General features: G+C 38.4%; 1 protein-coding gene across 4 annotated transcripts in view; it reads left to right on the forward strand.

Moving 5' to 3' along the window:
* Positions 1 to 20150, forward strand: part of vti1a (vesicle transport through interaction with t-SNAREs 1A) — a 114420-nt gene that overhangs the window by 11949 nt on the left and 82321 nt on the right. For 2 of the 4 annotated variants that reach the window (XM_026178588.2, XM_026178586.2), the window contains exons 4-5: positions 12011 to 12088; positions 17026 to 17046. In XM_026178588.2, coding sequence (XP_026034373.1) covers positions 12011 to 12088; positions 17026 to 17046 — 99 coding nt within the window. The remainder of the gene's footprint in view (positions 1 to 12010; positions 12089 to 17025; positions 17047 to 20150) is intronic. The other 2 variants (XM_026178590.2, XM_026178587.2) reach the window with 1 other exon arrangement.

The raw sequence follows: 20150 nt of genomic DNA on the forward strand, positions 1-20150 counted from the left end.
TAAAGATACATTTGTCAGTCCTGATAAATTTCTCTTATCAGAATATATTTTGAGTACAGAGACCCCTCCTTCCTTTCGCCTGACTATGACAAACAGTTCTTTATCATTGTCAGGTCTCTGATTTATTATGTAGACTCAATAAAAATGAAGAGTTTTCTTTTTTCATTTTAACAACAAAATTGACATTATTTAGATTAGGTCATCATTATTTGGTTAAATGACAAACAATCCTCAGGTATTATTGAAAATGAAGTAACTTTATCAATTTCAAGCAAATCGTTTCTAATTTCCTTGTAATTTTTAACACTTTTCTGCTTTTCCAATCATCAGTAAGTAATTAGCTGAATAAGATGCACCGGTGGCTGTAACTTGCAGCCCTAATATCATTGTTATCATTATGTAATTGGTATAAATTCACTGGAATAGCTTTGCCTCAATTATTTAATATAAAATTTCATGAGGAGTATTGATCTCTTTAAGAAAAAAAAATCACAACTCTTGGTCATTACTTTGCAGTAGCTATGAAGTTTAGACAAGTGTCTTCATATTTTTTTTTCCCATTTTAAATCCTGAACCCTTTTGAGAGATTATTCACTGCATGGCTTACTTGGACTATCAGCACACCTCCTGCTGGCAGCAGATGGCGGTGTTGATCTAAGAATTTTCTTTGAGTAAGCTTCAACATCAGGAAGATATTGGGCACATTCACCAATTACTTTGCCCTGCTGATATGTGGTTGGACTTGCTCTGATGAATTCTTCTTACCATTGCTATGCCTAACCTCTGCTTTATGTTTAATATGCAAGATTGAAAATGGTGTCCCTGTGGTGAAAACCTATCTGAGTTCTTGCTTATAAGCTTATAAGTTTATGCATTTTCTTTTCTTTTTCTTTGCTTAATTATGCTTTGAAAAATACTTAAGCAAACAAAACAGAATATAAATTAAATGCCAAGTCCTTGGGAAAGTGAAATGCCTTTTTTAAACATTTCATGCTTTAACTCACAACAATATTCTCATTTCTTCTCTCAACTAGTTCTCCGAATATGTTTCACCTCTTTAGATCGTTTCTTTTTTATTATATCCAAATAAACACTACTGGTCTAAATGTTTGTTTGTTAAAAGGTTAATTAATAGTCTTTAAATCTCAAGCTTTGACAAGTTTTGTTGTTGAGACCTTACATCTTTTTGTCATTTATTAAAAAGGAGGTCCTATAATGGTCAAGGCAGTTTTGTTGATGGCACGAGATCCATTGTGTTATGCGTTTTGTTTCATCTTATTGAATTTTGAATAGAAAACTATTTTTGGTTTGTCATAATATGCCACACAATGTTCCATCAAGGACCCACTAACATGTTATCTACATGCCAGTATTTCTTTTGAAACGCATATCGTCACCCGGTCTTATGAGGTCGGAAAATATGTAGGCATAGTACAAATTATTAGTTATTGCAAGATTTGAAAAAATGCGATACAGTCAAAATTTTATTTGTCTGAAGTGCAGTACTTAAATTCAGAAGGAGCCCATTCAGTAAGATTGAGGTGATGATTTGTCTTTTCATTCCCAGCTTCATTTATTCCAACATGGACCCTGATGTTAAATCATGAGGCCAACTGTCACAGGAACTCAACTATCCCTTACTAATTTCCAGTTATCTGTTGGGGTATTGTTTGGAGCTTCAGTCATGGTCAAATAGGATGTGTGGATTGCCTTTTTCTTTAATAAAAGTATTTTCGGTGGAATGCCTCCCAGTGTCTGCCAAGGGAGATAATTAATGCATTTGGAAAAGAGTTGGTCAGCCTTGAGAAATTCAACAGTTTATCTGCTAGGTGCACTGAGGTGAATAGAATGAAAAAGCTAATGGTATTGAAGATTTTCACTCCATATATCAATTTCATAAGTGGTTTCACTGACCTTATAATGATATCTTGAGACTTGACATGTAGTTTTTAGTTGAGGCAATGACTGAAAATGGTTTTAATGAATTGGAGTACAGCACCTTTTAAGCTTTTTTTGATGTAGAAATGATTTAATTAAAGTGTGGATGCACAGATATAACAGATAATTTAATGCTCAAATTCGATCAAGACTGAGTTACTAATGAATGACTACTGACATTCCTACACGCGGCTCAAAAACATGTTTGAGAGTGTTATCTGAAGTTTTCCATGAGACTTTTTTTTTCTGGCCCTAAACTTAAAACTTTTTGTGTCCTCTTAATCTGATGGTCAACCACAAACTATTCATCAGTGGCAATGAATTAACATATTTCTGGATTTATATTTTAATTTTCAGGGTTTTGTCTTTGTGTGATTGGCTTCTGCACTAAGTTGGAGTTCAGTGTTTGAAATGTGAATTTTGAGTGATGGAACGGAGTCAAACACTTGAATATGAGGGTCATTTTCATGTTTTTCATTATCTTAAAAAACTAAATAAATGATCATGGACACTTGAAGATTGTAGAGACTATCCAGCTTTAACAAGAGTGGTCATAAACTCATTACTTTTGGCACAGTTACTAACCTTAGCAAAGAATGAAGAGTTTGCAAAGTCATTTAATGAAAAAGTTATTTGTTTTAAAGAGCTCTGGCATCTTAAATGCAGTTTTTTTGCACAACTTGATCGTAATTATGTTGAGATTTAAGTTTTGAAGGGAGATTTTTTTTGGGCGACTGTACATTCCAAGCTAAACATACAACTAGCGATTATATATTAGCATTGTTGTAATCCCGCTTGAAGGCTTCTTTTTTTTTGCCCCTTGTCCTCATTAAAGTGACTTCTGCAAGCAACAACATGACAGACCAACATTAGTTGGATGTTAGACACTATAAATCGCATTAGGTTGCCTTGGCTTACTTGTTCATATTAAACACAGAGGAGTAAATGCAGATTGACTCTTTTCATGGTTTGTTGCTTAACAACCCATCAACAACACCAAAGTCTAATCACTCATCACCAGTCATAAAAGAGTTCCCTGAATTGACAGGGATTTTTTCCCTCTCTCCCTATATTTCCTCTGCGCTGAGTGCAGATTTAGGATGTAAGCAAATAGATCTTCTTCTTCTACTTATGAATTCTGGCTTTCATTCGGAAATCGTTGCGAGCAGTACGTCTTGCACAAGCCCTTTGCGGATTTGTGGTATTGCAGGCTTTACCATGTCCCCTTTATGGACACCAAGATGGGATTCATTTGTGGATTAGCCTTTTGTCACTCATGTTGAAACCATTTTATTTATTTATTTACTTTTTTACATGTTTGATGGCGTAATGGCAATGGTAGGTCAAATCTGGGTTGAAGGACAGTGTCACAAGAAGGACAAAAAGTTGTGCTGTCCAAAAGTGCCGTGTTCGGTTTTTATTGAAAAACGGGAGACAATACTTTGGCAATACTTTGCTAATTCTGCTTAGTTTTTGTTTGTTTTTTTATTTAAAAAACATGTATGTTTTACATGTGTAAATTGTGTTGGAAGCATTAAAAGAAGGGGATAATTGATAAATGTAATTTAACAGCCGGTTAAGTCTAAATGGAAGTATCGTTGAATGTTGATGGGTCTGCGTCTCAACTTAGAAATGTCCTTTTGGGCAAAATATAGGCGTTGACACCAGTTCAGGATTAATTAATTAATAGGGTGTTCTCGGTGGTTGTGAATGTAAAGTTGATTTTTAAGTTATATGAGTAATTTCTTTAGCATTGCTCAAAGAAACCAGACTGAAATTATGCTGTGTAATTTCCAGTAAGCCTGATGTTTAGGATAAAATTGGCACAACAGCAAAATTTACTTGCTAACGAGGTGTGTGCTCTTTAACAAAATGATTTGTCGTAGGGTTTGACTCTCAAATATCACACAGATAGGCCGTAATTTGTAAACACATCATCCCCTGCTTCTTCTGTGCCTCTTCATGTGAACTCTCTTCTGTATGGATGGGGTATCTGCATTATGCCTGGAGCACAGGATTTGTTTGGCAGTGTGCAAATTCGGCCGTTATCCTTCCACGCGATCGTTTCCTTTCTCGCTTATCTCTCCTGGCCCCTCCAAAGTCACCGTACTTTCACACTCACTGACAGCGATCAGTATAGCTTTCAGACGCTTGTCTGGCTGAGTCTGCCAAGAAGCGAAGGCCCTCCCAGGTCCCCTCACTGTCCTCAGGGCTTGTGTGATTGAGTGACTGGAGTGAGTGGGGGCCAAAGATAATAGGGGGAAAATATAAAGACATGGGGTGATGATATGATAGCACCCCCACGCTCCTCCTCCACCCTCCTCCCTCTCTTTACTCCCCTTTCCACCTCCCCTTCACTTTTCTTTTCCTTTCTGTTCTTCTTTCTGTCCTACCCCCGGTTCTCGTGCACCGAGCCTGTCCCACGCAGTAGTGTAAACCAGAAGTGACATGTGACACCCACTCCCCAGTGATGTGCTGACAAGCGGGTACTAGAATAGGTGACAATGTTTTCTTTTTTTGCCAGACTGGCTTAAGTATGGTGAAGGGATTCATGAAGTATTTATGAAATATATTATGAATCATTGGGTCTGTGTTTTTCCTCTGTATTTTAGGCAGTGGCATTTGCTTTTAATAAGTAAGGCTCAGAGACGCCAAGGCTGGGGAAAGGAGTAAATGGAGGGAAAACTCTGTATATTTCATCTTTAGTGGTGTTTCTTTAGAGTAAAACTTCTATGTTTACACATGTTTTAACCCTTGCTCACAGCCCCTTCACAGAAACATGCACACACATGCACACACACAATTAACTTGGTTTCTTCCTCTCATCCTAAGTGTTTCTAATGAGGGAGTGTGCCAGAAAGAAAGGGAAACCGTTTTTGCTCTCAGCGACCAACAATTTTGCCTTTTCTCGGGTGTTTTTGAAGCCTGCAGTGGAATCTGGCTGTGGCCTTGATCAGAATTACATTGTGGAAGATGAATTAAGGTTTTTTTTTTTTTTCAATTATCCCAGAGGTTGGCCAGCATTAGAGCATCAGCTTACTCCTGCAGTGAGACTAAACTCTTTAGTTTTGTTCCCCTCATCACCATAGAGCACTTGTTTGTTCTCCGTTAAGCTTTTTTTTTTCTTCTTTTTTTGTATGTTTTTGTCTTGGTATTTTTATTCTGAAATTATTCATTTCACAAAAGACATTTGCAAACAATCAAATAGCTCATTAAATTAATGTTATTTTGTGGATATTCTAGCACTTTTTTGTTTAAAAAATAAATAAAGCATCATTTTTCTTTGTGTTAATGTTGAATATAAGACAATTTCCTTTAAATTGGCTTACGAGGTGCAAGAAAGTCTTGTCTGTACCAATCAGTTGACTGCTTTTTAAAAATTTTCTGCACCGTTGTTGTGAATTCCAGCACAGAACCTGCACACTCCCAGGAAACTCGTAAGTGTATTGGGAAGTTCAGGAGGGCACATGTTGGAAGGGCTTTGGAAGGGGGCCTTACTGGCCTCATCAGCATTTGAATGTGTTCTGGCTAGTGAAATAACAAAGTATACATAAATATATAGAGATAATGATCTGGCTAAGTCTCTATGTGTGCTGCTGTATTCTTATGCTAATGATCCAGCTATTCAATGCCAACAATGGTCACATTACAAGAAAAGGCAAAGCACTGAAGGAGATAGTCTTCTGTGTACGTGTCCACCGAGGGACGCGCACATGCTCACCAGGCCCAACTTCTCTCCCTTTGTGTCTAGGTTTTTTTTTTTCCTCTTTTTTTTTATTTTATTACATTTTTCAATTTTAGATAACACTCCAAGAATAGACATCAAACAAAAATGAATCATAAATCGAGGTCAGGAGTGAGCCTCTTTCCAAAGCAGAGAAAGGGTTAAAAGTGAAGGTATCTTTAAAAAAGATGGGAAGACTGATAGGAGAGGAGCTCTTCTCAGCAGAGGGTTCAGTGAACCATATGTAGGTGCCCACAGGCTAATGGGCCGGTTGGTCCCTGGCTTGCCAGGTATCCTGTATGCACATTTCCACCCCCCCACCCCCCCGAAACAAAACACACGCACACACACATAGATAGATAGACTCTCCCTCCTCGTCATCCTCCAGCACTCACCTCTCCAACCCCTCCCACCTTCACTCTGTGAAAATACCTCCTCCACTTTCCTCTAATCTCACCTTTTTCTCTGGTGCTGACCTGGGGAGGCTCTCTTTATTCCCCACTGCACGCCAGAAGCCAGCGTTGTGATCGGAGCCCGGGCCCCTGCGCTGGTTCCCCTCTCCTCTCCTCTATCCTTGCCCTGGCTGCCCGCCTCCCCGACGGCTCTGCTCTATTGATTTACTCCTCCAACCAATGCTGTCTGTCTCTGTTTTGCACCACCAGCACCTAGGTCCCTCATCTCTATAACCCTCCCTCTTTCCTCATTTTCTTTGCTGTCTTCTTTTTTGTCTTTTCATACTTTCTTTCCATCTTTCTTTCTGTCCCCTCCTACACAACCACGGGCTATGGAAGGAAGAAACTAATGGAACAAGAGCGAAGGAGTGAAAGAGACACGGAAAGACTGGTAGTGTGGGAGGGGAAATGGGGCCTTTGATTTTTCATTAGAAGCACCTTCATATTTTAATATTGGGTTTAATCGGGCCCTCGTGCCTTAAAGAAATAACCACTGAGAGATGATCCCTCGGCCTTCAAAAGCTATATGGCGTTTCTTCAATCAAAGCCCTTCTTGAATTTGCTCTTTTGTTTGGAGTTCACTTTCAACACCCCTCCTTCCACCGCCTTCTCTTGCTGTCTCCTGGCCTATCACTTTGTGGTTACAGTCGTTAGGCTTATTGACTGATCTCAGCAGTACTTAGCAATAGAAATGACTTTGACAGGGAACCCCCCTTCCATTCACACAGGTGCAAGAATGAAATAGCATGGTATCAGAGTGGTGTAAACCACTACTGGCAAATGATAAAACCTTGGTTGCTTGTGGGCTAATTGATTGATAGATTTTAAAAAAAGCAAACTAATAAAGAGAAGTTTTATCACAGTTGTGTCAGACAGTGTCAGGTTTTTATTAAGGGACATGATCTTTTTGAAGCTGATCCACTCTGTCTGCCTAAAATAAGTCTCCTCACCTCACACCTGCTCAGATATGTCGCTGGCTCATTTATTGCCTTGCCGTTGTTGATCATTCACCTCTATTTGTGTTTTTTTTTTTGACAATTGTTTCTCTGAGACTCCTTGAGGTATTTCATCGAGGTGGAACACAATGCAGTGTGCGTCGAAGCCACCAAAGCACCAACCTGTGAGCTAATGAGAGGCCCCATGCTGTTATCTAAGGCTCCGGCTTCTCTACCACTGCTGCACTTCTATCAGGGGAGAGAACACCGTTCACATATGTTGCACGCGTACGTTCTCTAAAGGAGGTTTACCGGGGATGCAAAAGCTCACAGAAGCCTCCATCTTACATACAGTAGCCCCCATGTATCCTTCTGCACTCACACAAGCGCACAACAGACAGAAGTAAAGGATTCGATGGCACCAAAGACCGCAATAAAACAAAGGCGCAAATGACACCCTCCTGCGACAGTCCCAACTGTAGCTGCTTCTCTTTGTCTGATAATATATCAGATGTATTAAAAAGGAGCACTTAATTGAACAACCTCTCCCAGTTTGTTTGTGTTAAAGGAGAGTAGAAGATGCTAGACAACAATTTGTGTGTGTGTGTGTGTGTTTCGCTTTGTGCTTTGCTGTGCATGTCTGTGTGTGTGTGTGTGTGTGCGCGCGCGTGCGCGCGTGTTAAACCCCTGCCGAGCAGAGATGCATTATTTAAGATGCTGTTGTGATACTTGTGCCTGCTTAAAGGTCTCAGCTTCCTTTTAACGCCATGCCGCATCAGCCCACCTCTGCCCCCACTTGTGGGGGGAACCAGAGTGGGGCCTGCTGGCGCTGGTCCACACATCACCTGGGAAAATATCACAGCAGGGGAGGAGAGGAAGTGAAATAGATAACCTTTGAGTTTAGCACACATTTTTGTGAACACACATTTTACTGCTCCACTTCATTGTCACTTCTGTGCTGACTTTAGAAATATTTTTTTACTTATTTATTTATTTTTACAGGATGTTCATTTTAGATCATTTTATACTCACCTTAATTTTATTTGGATTTTCACATTTTGTGCATCCCTAGAGCAACCGGGAGAGGAAAATGAAAGGACTGGATGTCAGTTTGAGGCAATCACATGGCGTTAGACATGAGAGTTATTAAGTCTAACTTGCCCAGTTGCTCACCTGCTGGTGAAAAACCTTGTAATGGAGCCTAGTACTATAAATTGAATGTGGTTAATTACTCTTCATGCTATGCCACCAGCCGTGTGTGCAGGGTGAAAAGGAAAAGCTTGGGAAAGTAGAGGGAAAAAGCGTCTGCAGAGGAACTTCAGGGCCCCTCATTACACTCTGCCCCTGGGTATTTTTACGCCTTTTATTTCCCATCTAATGAACTGTTTACATTTTTTTTTTCTGCTTTCTAGGCGCCACAATTATTCGACTTGTCCTTGTGTCACTCGTTGCACCAGGCAAAAAGCAAGGAGGAGAGTTGGAGGGCATTGAAATGTGTATATGGATCTCAGTTTGTTTCATTTGAATTTTTCTGAGAAAGTTTTGTTTAATATTACAGAGACCTTAATTGGAGACTGATTTGAATTTATTTTGAAAGGTCATATTATTATTATCATCATTATTATTATTATTATTATTTTATTGTTTTATTATTTTTTTTACAATTAATAACGTGTTTTTCTGTGAGTGGTTTATGAAGGAATTAAGAGTCGTCATGTTTATTTAACAAAAGTATACCATTGCATGCTCATAGACTATAAAGGAATTGTACACAAATAAGATATCCATGTATTGGTTATAATTGAATTAATATCATTTGCTGCTCAGAGGATTATGCTGAACTGATTAGCATATCTGATATGAATTGTTATGCGTGCATAGGTAATTATGTTTTGATGAGTAAAGAAGAATACTTTTTTTTTCTGCTATCCATGTCAACAGAGGTAAAACGTGTGTTTTTGACAGGACACCAGCACCTCCATCGCCTCATTTGACGGGATGCGTGGAGTTTTTAAAGGCAGGCCACTTTGCATAAAGTTAAGATGTACCTTTTGTACTTTTCTTGTGTGCTTCCGGGAATAGAAGCAAATTCTCACCCAAGATAAAAAAAAAAGTGACAAAAGACAGACCTTTCAAAAGGATTTAAAAAAAGCTCTTTCCCCCCCCCCCTTTTCTGAGCAATAAGGTATCTTCTGAAAGCACGTATTCTTTTTTAGATTACAAAGCCTGATTAGTTGGTTTTGTCTTAAGATGCGGAGCTCTGTCTCCACGCACTGTAAATAGATTGAGTTAGTTTTAGAGCTTTTTTTTTATTATTATTATTATTATTAATGGAAAATAAGGTTTTTACAATAGACCAGATATCTCCTTTCTGACCTCGAGACTGTGCCTGTTGTCACTAAACACCCAAACTCATAATCAAAATCTGTTACTGTATTAAGCAGTCAGTATTGCACCTGCTTATATTTTACATCAAATGGGAAGGCAGTAGTCACTTAGGAATCTGTTGTTTTCCAGAGGGGGAATCCAAAAGCTGGAGTGTGTACTGTAGGTACAGGGAAAATAGCGGCAACACTTTCATTTCAATGACATTTTCCATTCTTTATACTTTCTTTGTTATCTACTCTGTTCTCATTGCAGAAACCCTTCATACATTCATCCGTAACAAACAGCTATTTAGAAATACCAAAAAAGCCCTGCATATGGTTTGAAGGCGACGTAAGCCTCAACATTCAAATCAATGCTTCTCCCAGGCTTCCTCGTCTCAATTACTGGTGAAGTCGTCTTTCCCCCTAAGTTGCACTGAAGCTCTTTAAGATGAAACTCGACTTAAATGGAATATGTGGGTGTTTTTCCTGGCAAAAAAAAAAAGTGCGCGTGTGCCTGGTGTACAAGTGTACATGCTGTCGTTATATTGTCTTTATTGTCTTTCTGATTTTAACAAATCTGGAATTCCTTTTTCTTGTGCTTACACTTGCACTAACTGCAGCACAGTGACCATTCAGTTACCCTGGTGTAGAAGGTTTACAATGCTTTACAATGCTGGAATGGATGGGTTTTCTTTTTTTTTTTTTTTTTTTTTAAAGGTGACAAAATATGGTTTAAATTATGTTTCAAATACATAAACATATGCATTAGGCATTTAAATAAAGGATGACAAGCTTCAGATGACAGAAAATAAATCAGAAACGATCTCATTAATTATGCTTATGCTCTCATGACCATTTAAATAGCACATGTTTCGCCAGTTTATCTTGAACTGGCTGTTCCAGTTCATTCAGCATTAGAGCAATTAAGGTAAAAGTTAAATAATACTCAAAAACCAACTTTAACAGCATCTTTTGACAGAGTGCTCCTTTATACCGGTGTGTGTCTGTGTTATTTCAGACTGTGCTGCCAGTCTTTTTCTTCAGTAGGCGTTTAGTGGTTAGGTTAGGTCCCCGTGGTTGGCTATTGTTTGGGTGCGCTCTTTATGGGTTTTGTGGTCTGGATTGTCTATCTAGTCAGTAATTACTCCAGAGAACTGTGGCCCTCACCATCACGATAATAACAAATCACATCAGCGAGGAGTTTCCACTCAGTGCTCCAGATTATGAGGAGAGACAAATAAATAAAATCAACCGGATCAGTTTTGATTGGTTCCAAAGCTATTTCAATCAAGCAGCTTGATGTCATCACTCCTGACGTTCGAATTGGCATTTTCAAGTTTGGTTTGTGCTTTTTGTCATGGTAGGCACCATTAAAGTGCTTAGTGCTATAGCTTCTTTAAACTTTTACTGTTAAGAAAGAGAGGAGGAAAGGATAGTGCCTTTGAGGGGGGAAAAAATGTCCCCACCAGGTAATTGGTGTTCCTTTGCTTATTCCCCGACTTTTGTTTTATTTACTTAGTCAATTACAATATAAATATAGAAAAATTGAAAGAATTTGTGCTGAGGAAAAGTGATATTTTCATTCCTCTGCTGGTGTTTGTCTTTGATTTTGCCCACCTCCTGCAGCCCACCTAGAAACCCTGTCAAGGCGGTGACAGAAAGCGAAGGAGGCTTAGTAAACACTTTCTGTGTCTGCTGCTGGTGTGTATTTAGTTTAGAGGGCATGCCAAGAGGCTGTTTTTCCATGGGTCGGGTGTCTGTAAACAAGCAGTACAACGGCAGCCCACTCTTCCACAATCGGAGGTGGCACACTCTGAAGTGTGTATGAAATGTGTGTGTCTGAGTGTGTCTTTTTGGGTGTTTTTTTTCTTGGGTGGGGGGGACATGGATTCCCTCTTATTCTAGCCTATCTGGAAACAGAGAAAGAGAGAGCGTGAGAGAGAGTTTGTGTGTGTGCGTGTGTGTGAGGGAGAGAGGCAACCCCAAATCCGATGGGCCGCCAATGGGTGATGAATTATTCCCTGTCTGAGTCACAGCATTGGTGTTATCACAGAGCCTGCCACTGCACTGGGATGACAGCAGTGACAGCCCCTAGAAAAGATTTAGCGCTGACAAGTGATACTTCCTCATAATACATCTCCCTGGCCCTCTACCCTGTCCCTGGTTCCTCAGCCTCTCCCTGCACACAGGATGGGCTTTTTTTTATCCTTCAACTTGTATTTGTTTAAGTGGGCAAGGTGTATATGTGTGTGTGGTTGGGGCTCTTTGCCACCACCGCTGTGGCATAAGTGCATGAGGTAAAGTCGATCACCTTGGAAGGAGGCATAGGCACAAACCCCGAACACTGCTTTGTTGCTGGTACATGTGCTGTAAGGGCAAACACACACATATACACACCCTCCATGTTTGATTCGGTTTGTCACCGAGTTCCATTAGGGGGCTCTCGTGTTTAAGGAATGCCTGTTGTGTTTTTGCATCAACAACAGTACTAAGCCATATTTCCCCACTTGTTTTCTCTTTTTGCTCTCCTCTTTTTCTTCCTTCTTCTTTTTGTCCTTCTTCTTCTTCCTCCTCCTCTTCCTCCTCCTGCAGAAAAGGTCACGCATTGCCTACAGTGATGAGGTGCGCAACGAGCTCCTGGGGGATGATGCCAGTTCTTCGGAGAGCCAGGTAAGGTGTTAATCAGGGGCCCAAATGAGACCAGTGTGGGTGGCTGACTGGCCCCCAGGGTGGGGAGGTGGGCCCCATCGTAGCAGCCATCGAGAGCTGAAACCACACCATTGTCACTAAGCCATGCGGAAGTAACACTGTTTAATGCAAAGCTGGGCTAGCAGTGAGCGGGCTCGGGGCATGGGACCGGTGTCTGGACACAGCCAGATTGTGACCAACGCACACAAACACAAGCAGTGCACCTAAACACAAATACACACTTAAACACAGATTTCAATCCAAAACCCCAGCCTCCCTGCTCCAACCGTCCCACAGCTGTTCTCCAGCCGGGTACGGACTTAGGATCATAATAGATCCTCATGATCAAGACACACACAAAGACATACACACCCACACAAAAATGAACACACAGCCGCTAAATCTTACTCTCTTGTCTTTTTGTGAACTCCAGTGGTGAACAATGCGTTCCCTTACTGATGACTGAAAGAAATTGAAAAAGTACTCAATAAAAGTTATTTAGTCACTAAATAATTTGATCTAGTATATCATGTCAAGCTTCAAACAGAAATTTTTTTTTTTTTTAATGGCCCTTTTAATTGTTTTATCTGTTAGCTATCAGTGTATTCACAATTGTTTGGGTTTGTTTTTTTTATGTGCTATCAGTCCAGCCTGTTGAATCTGGGGATGTAAACAACATGAGCACATAAGCAATTTTCCTTTAACGTCAGCAATATTTACAAAAGATTTTTTTACACCAGTTTTGAGGGGGGTTTGTATTAAGAAGACATTGCAGTTTTAATTTGCTAAAAATATACCACACTCTTTAAACTTAATTTTAAATAAATTGTTTCCAGTCAAACAGTAATACACCAGCAGCACTGCTCACAGCTGTACTCAGCCACTCTCAACTATGACAAAATGTCTTTTGACTAATTATATATTGCCTTTAGAGTCAGCTGTCTTCTTGCAGAGGTTACTGTGTCTTAACGCGTACACACACACACACACACACACACACACACACACACACACGCAAATAAATGCTTTCCACATACTAAAAAGAAGAAAGATGAATACATATGTGCACATTTAGTTTCACAGCGCTATGCGAGTATATTTAGATGATTCACACCCAGGCAAAGCTAAATAAAGTTGTCTGGTTTTTTTTCCTCGTTTTTTTGAACATTTCCCTATTACCATTTCAATGATGACCCATGAACCGCGCATCTTAGAAACATATGTATCACGAGCCTAGATGTGTAATTGATATGCATATTCTTGGCAAATTAGCGAGACACAAAAGTGGCTCCGACATTTTATGCAGAAGTTAGAAGGAGATTTGCTGTCAGAAATGCCACATTTGAGACTCTGATGGGTCCTATCAAAATCTTGTCAAGGAAAAGCTGAAAATCCAGATCCCATTTCATTTCAAATCTTATTTCCCCTTCATTAAAAATCTATCTGAAATATTTAAAACGAATATTTGTAAATCTGAAATGTATAAATCTGAGAGGAAAATAATAAAGAAAAGGTTTAGGATTAATATTGTGGCATAGTACTATAAATTTACATTATAGGATTTTGAAAGCTGATGTTGGAATTTAATTAATAAAAATATTCTTGCTTTTATATTATTTAATATAATTGTATTTCCAAGTTAAGATAAAATATGTGGCTTTAATCCATGCATGTACAAATAACAGTAGCAAAGCGTGACATTTAAATACATGAACAAATCCAGCCATTATTTTTCGATCCTATTTAATAATAACATAATCATATATATATTAAAAATCACAAATCCACATATATAAAATAAAATTTAGATTATTTATTAATTTTAAATTAAGAGGAAGACATTTTTAACTTGGGGAATTTAGGTCAAACATGATGCCCTTAAAAAATGAGCCAAAATATGTGATTTATTACTCTTCTTTCATTGTATATTCACAAAATGTATTTGTTGAATAGACTTCTGGGACTTAGAATGTTAAATTTTTTATTTAAAAAACTCTTTAATGAATGGTGATAATGTCTGTTCAACTTAAAAATTCAAAACTAATCTAAAACTGTCACATACACACACCTACAAACGCGCGCACACGCACACACCCATACAAAGCCGAAGAAAGAGTTCATCTCGGGGGCAAAAGCAAAGTAAATAGATGATGTACATTTATCCTTTTTCTTCCAGGTGCCGTATTTGCCTCATTTTCATTTAAAAACTTGTGGAGATAATACTTGTCTTGGTCTTGCTGTGAGTGGAGTACTCGCAACTTCAGGGTTTTTTTTTATCTAACGAGACGGCGGTGATAGGAGAGGGGAAAAGATGGTGGGGGCCGGGGCAAGTCGGTCAATTTAATTCCTGACGATCTGAAAGAGGTCAGGATCATTTCATATAGCCCTGGCTGAGCAGATCATTACCAGTCACAAATCTGTTGGTTACATGGCAAGGATTTATAGCTAAGTAAATAGGGAACCGTCATAAGTTCTGAAAATGGCGTGTTGGCCCTGCGATAATGGCTAAAGGACGATTTAATAGAGTTCGGCATTTATTCGTTATCTGTATGCGGACAGAGACTGAATTGGCACTATCACTCATTTTTTTAATAATGTGGTAGGCTACCATTGCACATTTTTTTTCCCTTTCTGTTTCCTCTGCATGCAACACACGCACACACACACACACACACACACACACACACACACACACACACACACACACACTGTCAGCACACACAGACGCCACACACAAAGCAACAAATGCGCACACATTTTTCACACACGAACACTATACGGAATAGTTTCGATTTCAGTCACAGCAGAAGGCTTGGCCACAAGAGATTGTGCTGGTTTGAGCCGGCATGGACCAGATTTTACAGCCTACAAAGGAAGCAGATTACCACTTGTATCGAATTCCGTATTGGATAAAAAAAAAAAAATCTTTTGTTTGAAAAAAAAAATTGCTGATTATCATAACAGAAAAATTGCAGCAGTGCAATTTTGAATACTGGCTGGCATCACAAAAACACAAGGAGCTACGCTCATGCAGGAGTAATTATACCATTTACAATATTCTGTATTTACTGCTGTATATCTCTCGAGCAACACGAGCATCACTGGCCAGAATAAAGAATGGATGCCAAAGAAAAAATAAAGCTAAACAGGAAGAAACGAGAAAAACAGCTCACCATGCCCATCATATAGTTTTAACAAATCCTCCACAAGGACTTGCAATCAGTCAGGCAGCACAAATGAGCTAGAACAAGTTTTGTTTGGTATCCATTGACTGATGGCAGAGCTGTGGTGAGGGATCGCAGGATCTGATGGGGTTTTTTTCAAGCCCCAAATAACCACATTCACAGTGTCGTTTTAAACTTTGGCCTCTTCAATAATGCATTCTTAGCGGGAGTTGTTGCTTAAGTTAGAAAAGAGTGTTTCCTCACTAAGGTGCGCCTTGTTACTGCCGACATTTTCATGGGTAAGAGCTCTTTATAAAAACATGGAGGTATACTTGTTTACCTCCCACATTACAGATATTGACAATATATTTTTTTTATTTGCACTACTCACTGAAATGTCACAGACATATACTTATGATAAGCAAAAATGATGCAAGAACTATTTTTGACATGCAAGATTATAATGTGTGAGTTTCTTTATTTTTCAGTCAGTTTTTGTCGAGCACAGACTCATCCTGAATTCATTATTTATGACAAATTTCTTTGACTGTGTTTACTAGTTTTGTTATAAATACAGAAGAGGGAAATTTAGGGAGTGCAGTATTGTTTGTTGTTGTTGTTTTGAATTTTGGTATAAGATAAATGTTAAGTCATAGTTTTAATTTAAATAGATTTTCCTCCTATATTGTTCACAATGATCCCAAATAAATAGTTTGAGTAATTGTGGCCCTAAGTCTCCTTTTTCAGCTACTACCTTTGTAATAGTGACCAATTAAATATTAGATTAAATTAATTAAAATCACTTTAAAAGGCTAACACATCAAAAATGCGTCCTTCCTCTTTCTCTTCCAAATGTGCTGCATTCCTACGTGAAGCCTTCCTCCTCTGCAACCCTAACTTAAGGACAGGCCAGGGAACCAACCTTTTAATTGTGATTGGGCATAATTAATGGCAAATGGGATTACTGCCCTCCCTTACATGTCTGTTTCATTATCAGAGATGCAAGAATTTCCAGGACAGGGAATAGGAATAGCATTTCTTATTTACTTCACTTTAAATTTGTTATTCTCTTTCATGAAAAATGTATAGCTATGCTAAGATTCATTTTTCATGATCTATGGTTGTCCTCATAATAAGCAGTACTGTATGTATACACAATTGTAGCCTTACATGGCTTTCCATGCATACGCTGAACAATCTGCACCTTTAATGCGATTGATAACAGACATTAAATATTGACAGCTTACCAGCATTAATAAACAGCGATGCAAAATAATGTGGCTCAGCATTTTTATAACTCTGTTCCAAAAGGCACACAGTTTCCTTTTTTTTGTTAGTTTTGCAGAGAATTGCACAGTGACAGATGAGAAAATTTCGCTCAACATTTAATCTTACTATAAATGTGCAAACCAGATTTTACTCATTCTTTCTTTTCTCTCGCTATATCAATTTCTGTAATGTGACTTCCTTGATAATCTCGGTTGATTCTGCGAGTCGAACGATCCATTCCCTGTGCTTGTTTAATGTGACAGCAGCAGGACTTGATCTTTGTTTGTTCAAAAAAAGTCAGCCCAAGCGGCGTGTTTAGCTCCGTTTAATGTGTTTGTCTTGTGATTTCCAAATGCTAAACATGCAAACAGATAAATCGTCAAGGTTAATTCTCTATCCAGCCATATGACTGTTTCTGCTTTTTTTTAATCTATCTTTCACTTTCTCCATCCTTCTTTTCTTCTCCTTTTTGCTCTCACGATGCAGTTGGTAAAGTTGCGTGAAGAGGTAAGTGCTTTTCTGATCTAAGAATTTAAGTTCTGCTTTCCGTATGAAACTACCTATTTTGCCTCCTTTCTTTGTTAGAAAATTAGAACCACTCATTTGGACACTTTCTGGATGTCTGACTGAACAGTTTAGAGGCCGAACCGCAGATAATGAATTTACTTAGGGCCAATCCCTCAAGTTTCCCCTCCTATAAATATCAGGAAGCGAAGATGAGATACTATTTCTGATGCAATTGTTTAAGGGCAAATATTAGGGAATTAAACTCAGAGTTCCTTCAGTTATTGGGACCAACAACTTTCAAGAACTTGATCAGCTTTTGAGTTTTGATCAGGAATGGCAGCTTGAAACGTTTTACTGTTCTTTAAATATCTCAATATGAGGCCAAAAAAGCTGCTTGTGCAGTAAAAAAACACTGAGGTTATTTTTTAGTGATTTATGTTATGTGTTTAAGAGTGCACATTGTAGGCTAGTATTTGTTTTGTGCTTTTGATTACAAATGAAAGGAAAGAGATGCTTAGTAAGATGTTGGGCCACCACATGCCGCACCTTGGCTTTGATTGCACAAGTCCCTGGAAATCTCCTGGAGGGAAGGAACGCCATTCTTCCAAAAGATACTCACTCATTCATTTGGTCTTTTGATGATGATGATGGAGAGGACTAACTAACACATCAATCCAAAATCTGCCAGAGGTGTTAATCTGGGCTGAAGGAATTCTGAAGACTATAGCATATGATTCACATCCTTTTAAAACTCATCAAGCCATCCACTGACCCTTGTTTCCATAGACTGTATGTAAAAGCCTTAAAGTTAAAGTGATATTAAATTGGTTGGATTTAGTACACACATGCCCCCATCTCACTTCCTTCTCTCATACACAGGAAACTTTTATTGTAGTGACCAATTCGATTTTGTACCAGATGATAATCATGTTTAGTTCTTCTGCAAAGTTTGATATTGAAGTACAATGACTTGATTTTGAAGCTGGCCTCAAGTGGCCATTTGAGGAACTGTAGTTTGAAACTTTTAGTAGAAAGGTTGTGGATTATCAGCCTTTATAGCATATCAATGTACAAAACAGCTAAACTGTTGTTTTGACTTAGCAGAAAAGAAAAGTTAGCTACAAGGATACAACTTAAAGTTTAGATAACAGGATAATTCAAAGGTCTTTTGAATCTTGAATCGTATTCAGCTTAATACATTCAAACAAAATGGCAGAGGAATGGACAATAATGTGGAGGTTTTAATAGAAATATAGCGTCTCAGAAATGGAGGGAGTGTGCTTGAAGAATTTGATCAGTTCTTTATTCCACTCTCTCAGAAATCTTGCTATAGTGCTGACCCCCCCCCCCCCCCCCCCCCATCTGCTGGAGAAAATTTGGAAACCAAAATGCAAACCACAACATTTTTTTTTTTTCCTGGATTGTCAAGTTATTAAAGGGAGCTTTAGAGAGCTACATAGTGCCCTGCAAGATTATTTTAATTGTGAATTCTCCTAGAAACTAAGTTTGTCTGTATAGATCTGTTTTTATTTTCACAAATTTATATTTATGTTTATTCTTTCTTCCCTCCTTGCCTCCTTTGGTTCCTGCATATCCAAATATATTGTATATATAGGATTGTACGTTAATAATAGTAGCAATGATGATGATAAAAAATGAATAAAACATTAACTGCATGCAGAAACTAGCATCTTTGTTAACTTGTTGTTTAACTCATTAGCTTACCATTTGAAACTGTATGGTATTGATATATGTAATTATTATAATGATATTTTAAAGAGGTGACTTATCAATAAATACTATATTATTCATAACAATTGTTCAGCTTGGTTAGCAATAGTAGGTGTTAATATCACTGATGTTAGAATTATTTTAATAGTTTTGTTAATTGCGACGCAGATCCTGTAAATAAGTATAATTCTGAGTATAATTCTTATAGATTTGCTTTAGTTTTCTTTTTTATTTGATTCATTTGATATGTAAAGTTCTACTGGGGTGTCTCAAACATCTATCACTGTGCTTGAATCATGTTATTGTTGTGTATATCGTCTTATTTACTGGAGTATCGATACTTCAGGTTAAATTGAAATGTCTTATAACTGTTTAATTACATGTCTAGCCTTTAGAGTTTGTTTTTTCTTGGACTGCCCAGTAATGCTACTAATGGTAGGTTCAACATCAGCTTACCTTAATTTGAATGTAGTCATTGTCTCATTGTTGATAAAAAGATATTATACACATATTTAGCTTTATATTGTGCATGTATTCTTAAGTCTATATAAATTGTATTTAGCGCTCAAAGAGGCAGGTTCTTTAGTTATTGTAGGTTACATTATATTGTTGTCCTGCCCTGAACTCGTCTTTGTAGCTATAGTTACAGTATGTTTTTAAATGTGCCTTCGAGTGAGACTTTATTCAAGAGGGATTCTGAAGACACAGAGTAATTCAGTTCCTATCAAAGCATCTCCATTCACACCTATCCATAATTTAAAGTGCCAGCTTGGCCCAGATGCCATGTTATTGTGCTTTTTTTTCCTTTTATTTAGCTTTACGTTTGTTTCCCCTTCTTCTACCGACTTTTTTCAGCATTTCCTCTTAGCCCGAGGGTCAGAAGACATCTTGAGTTACCTCACCTGTCTACCCTATTTGGAATGGTCCAGTCTGTGTAATCGGGCTTGAATCTTTGCCCTCGTCGCCATTGCAGTCTTTTACCCTTTTGCTCTTCCTGCATTTGAATCAAAGGCTGGCGCAGCTTATACACACTTAAGCCTTGCTTTTAAAAAACTGCACTTTTTTCTTCAGCTGAAAAACATGTTTAAATATTTAGCACCCATATTCACAGCTGTTTGACACTTGTAATTCCTCGTCTTACAAGTCCCAAACAAACGGCAGAGAAGATCACACAGTCAGTCTGAATCACAGCTGTCATCATTATTCACTTTGACTCTCCCCCACCCTTATTGAAATAATAAGGAAATCATCTGAACTTTGGAAAATGGTGATAGTAACCGCCTGTGTTTGATATTGAAAGAAGGCAGGAGAAGGAAAGAAGAGGGGAGAGATTTCTTTTGAGCTACAGCTGCATTGTTCTGGGGCTCCCTGTT

This window comes from Astatotilapia calliptera, chromosome 8 (genome assembly GCF_964374335.1).
Source record: "Astatotilapia calliptera chromosome 8, fAstCal68.1, whole genome shotgun sequence".
In the NCBI taxonomy this organism is placed as follows: domain Eukaryota; kingdom Metazoa; phylum Chordata; class Actinopteri; order Cichliformes; family Cichlidae; genus Astatotilapia; species Astatotilapia calliptera.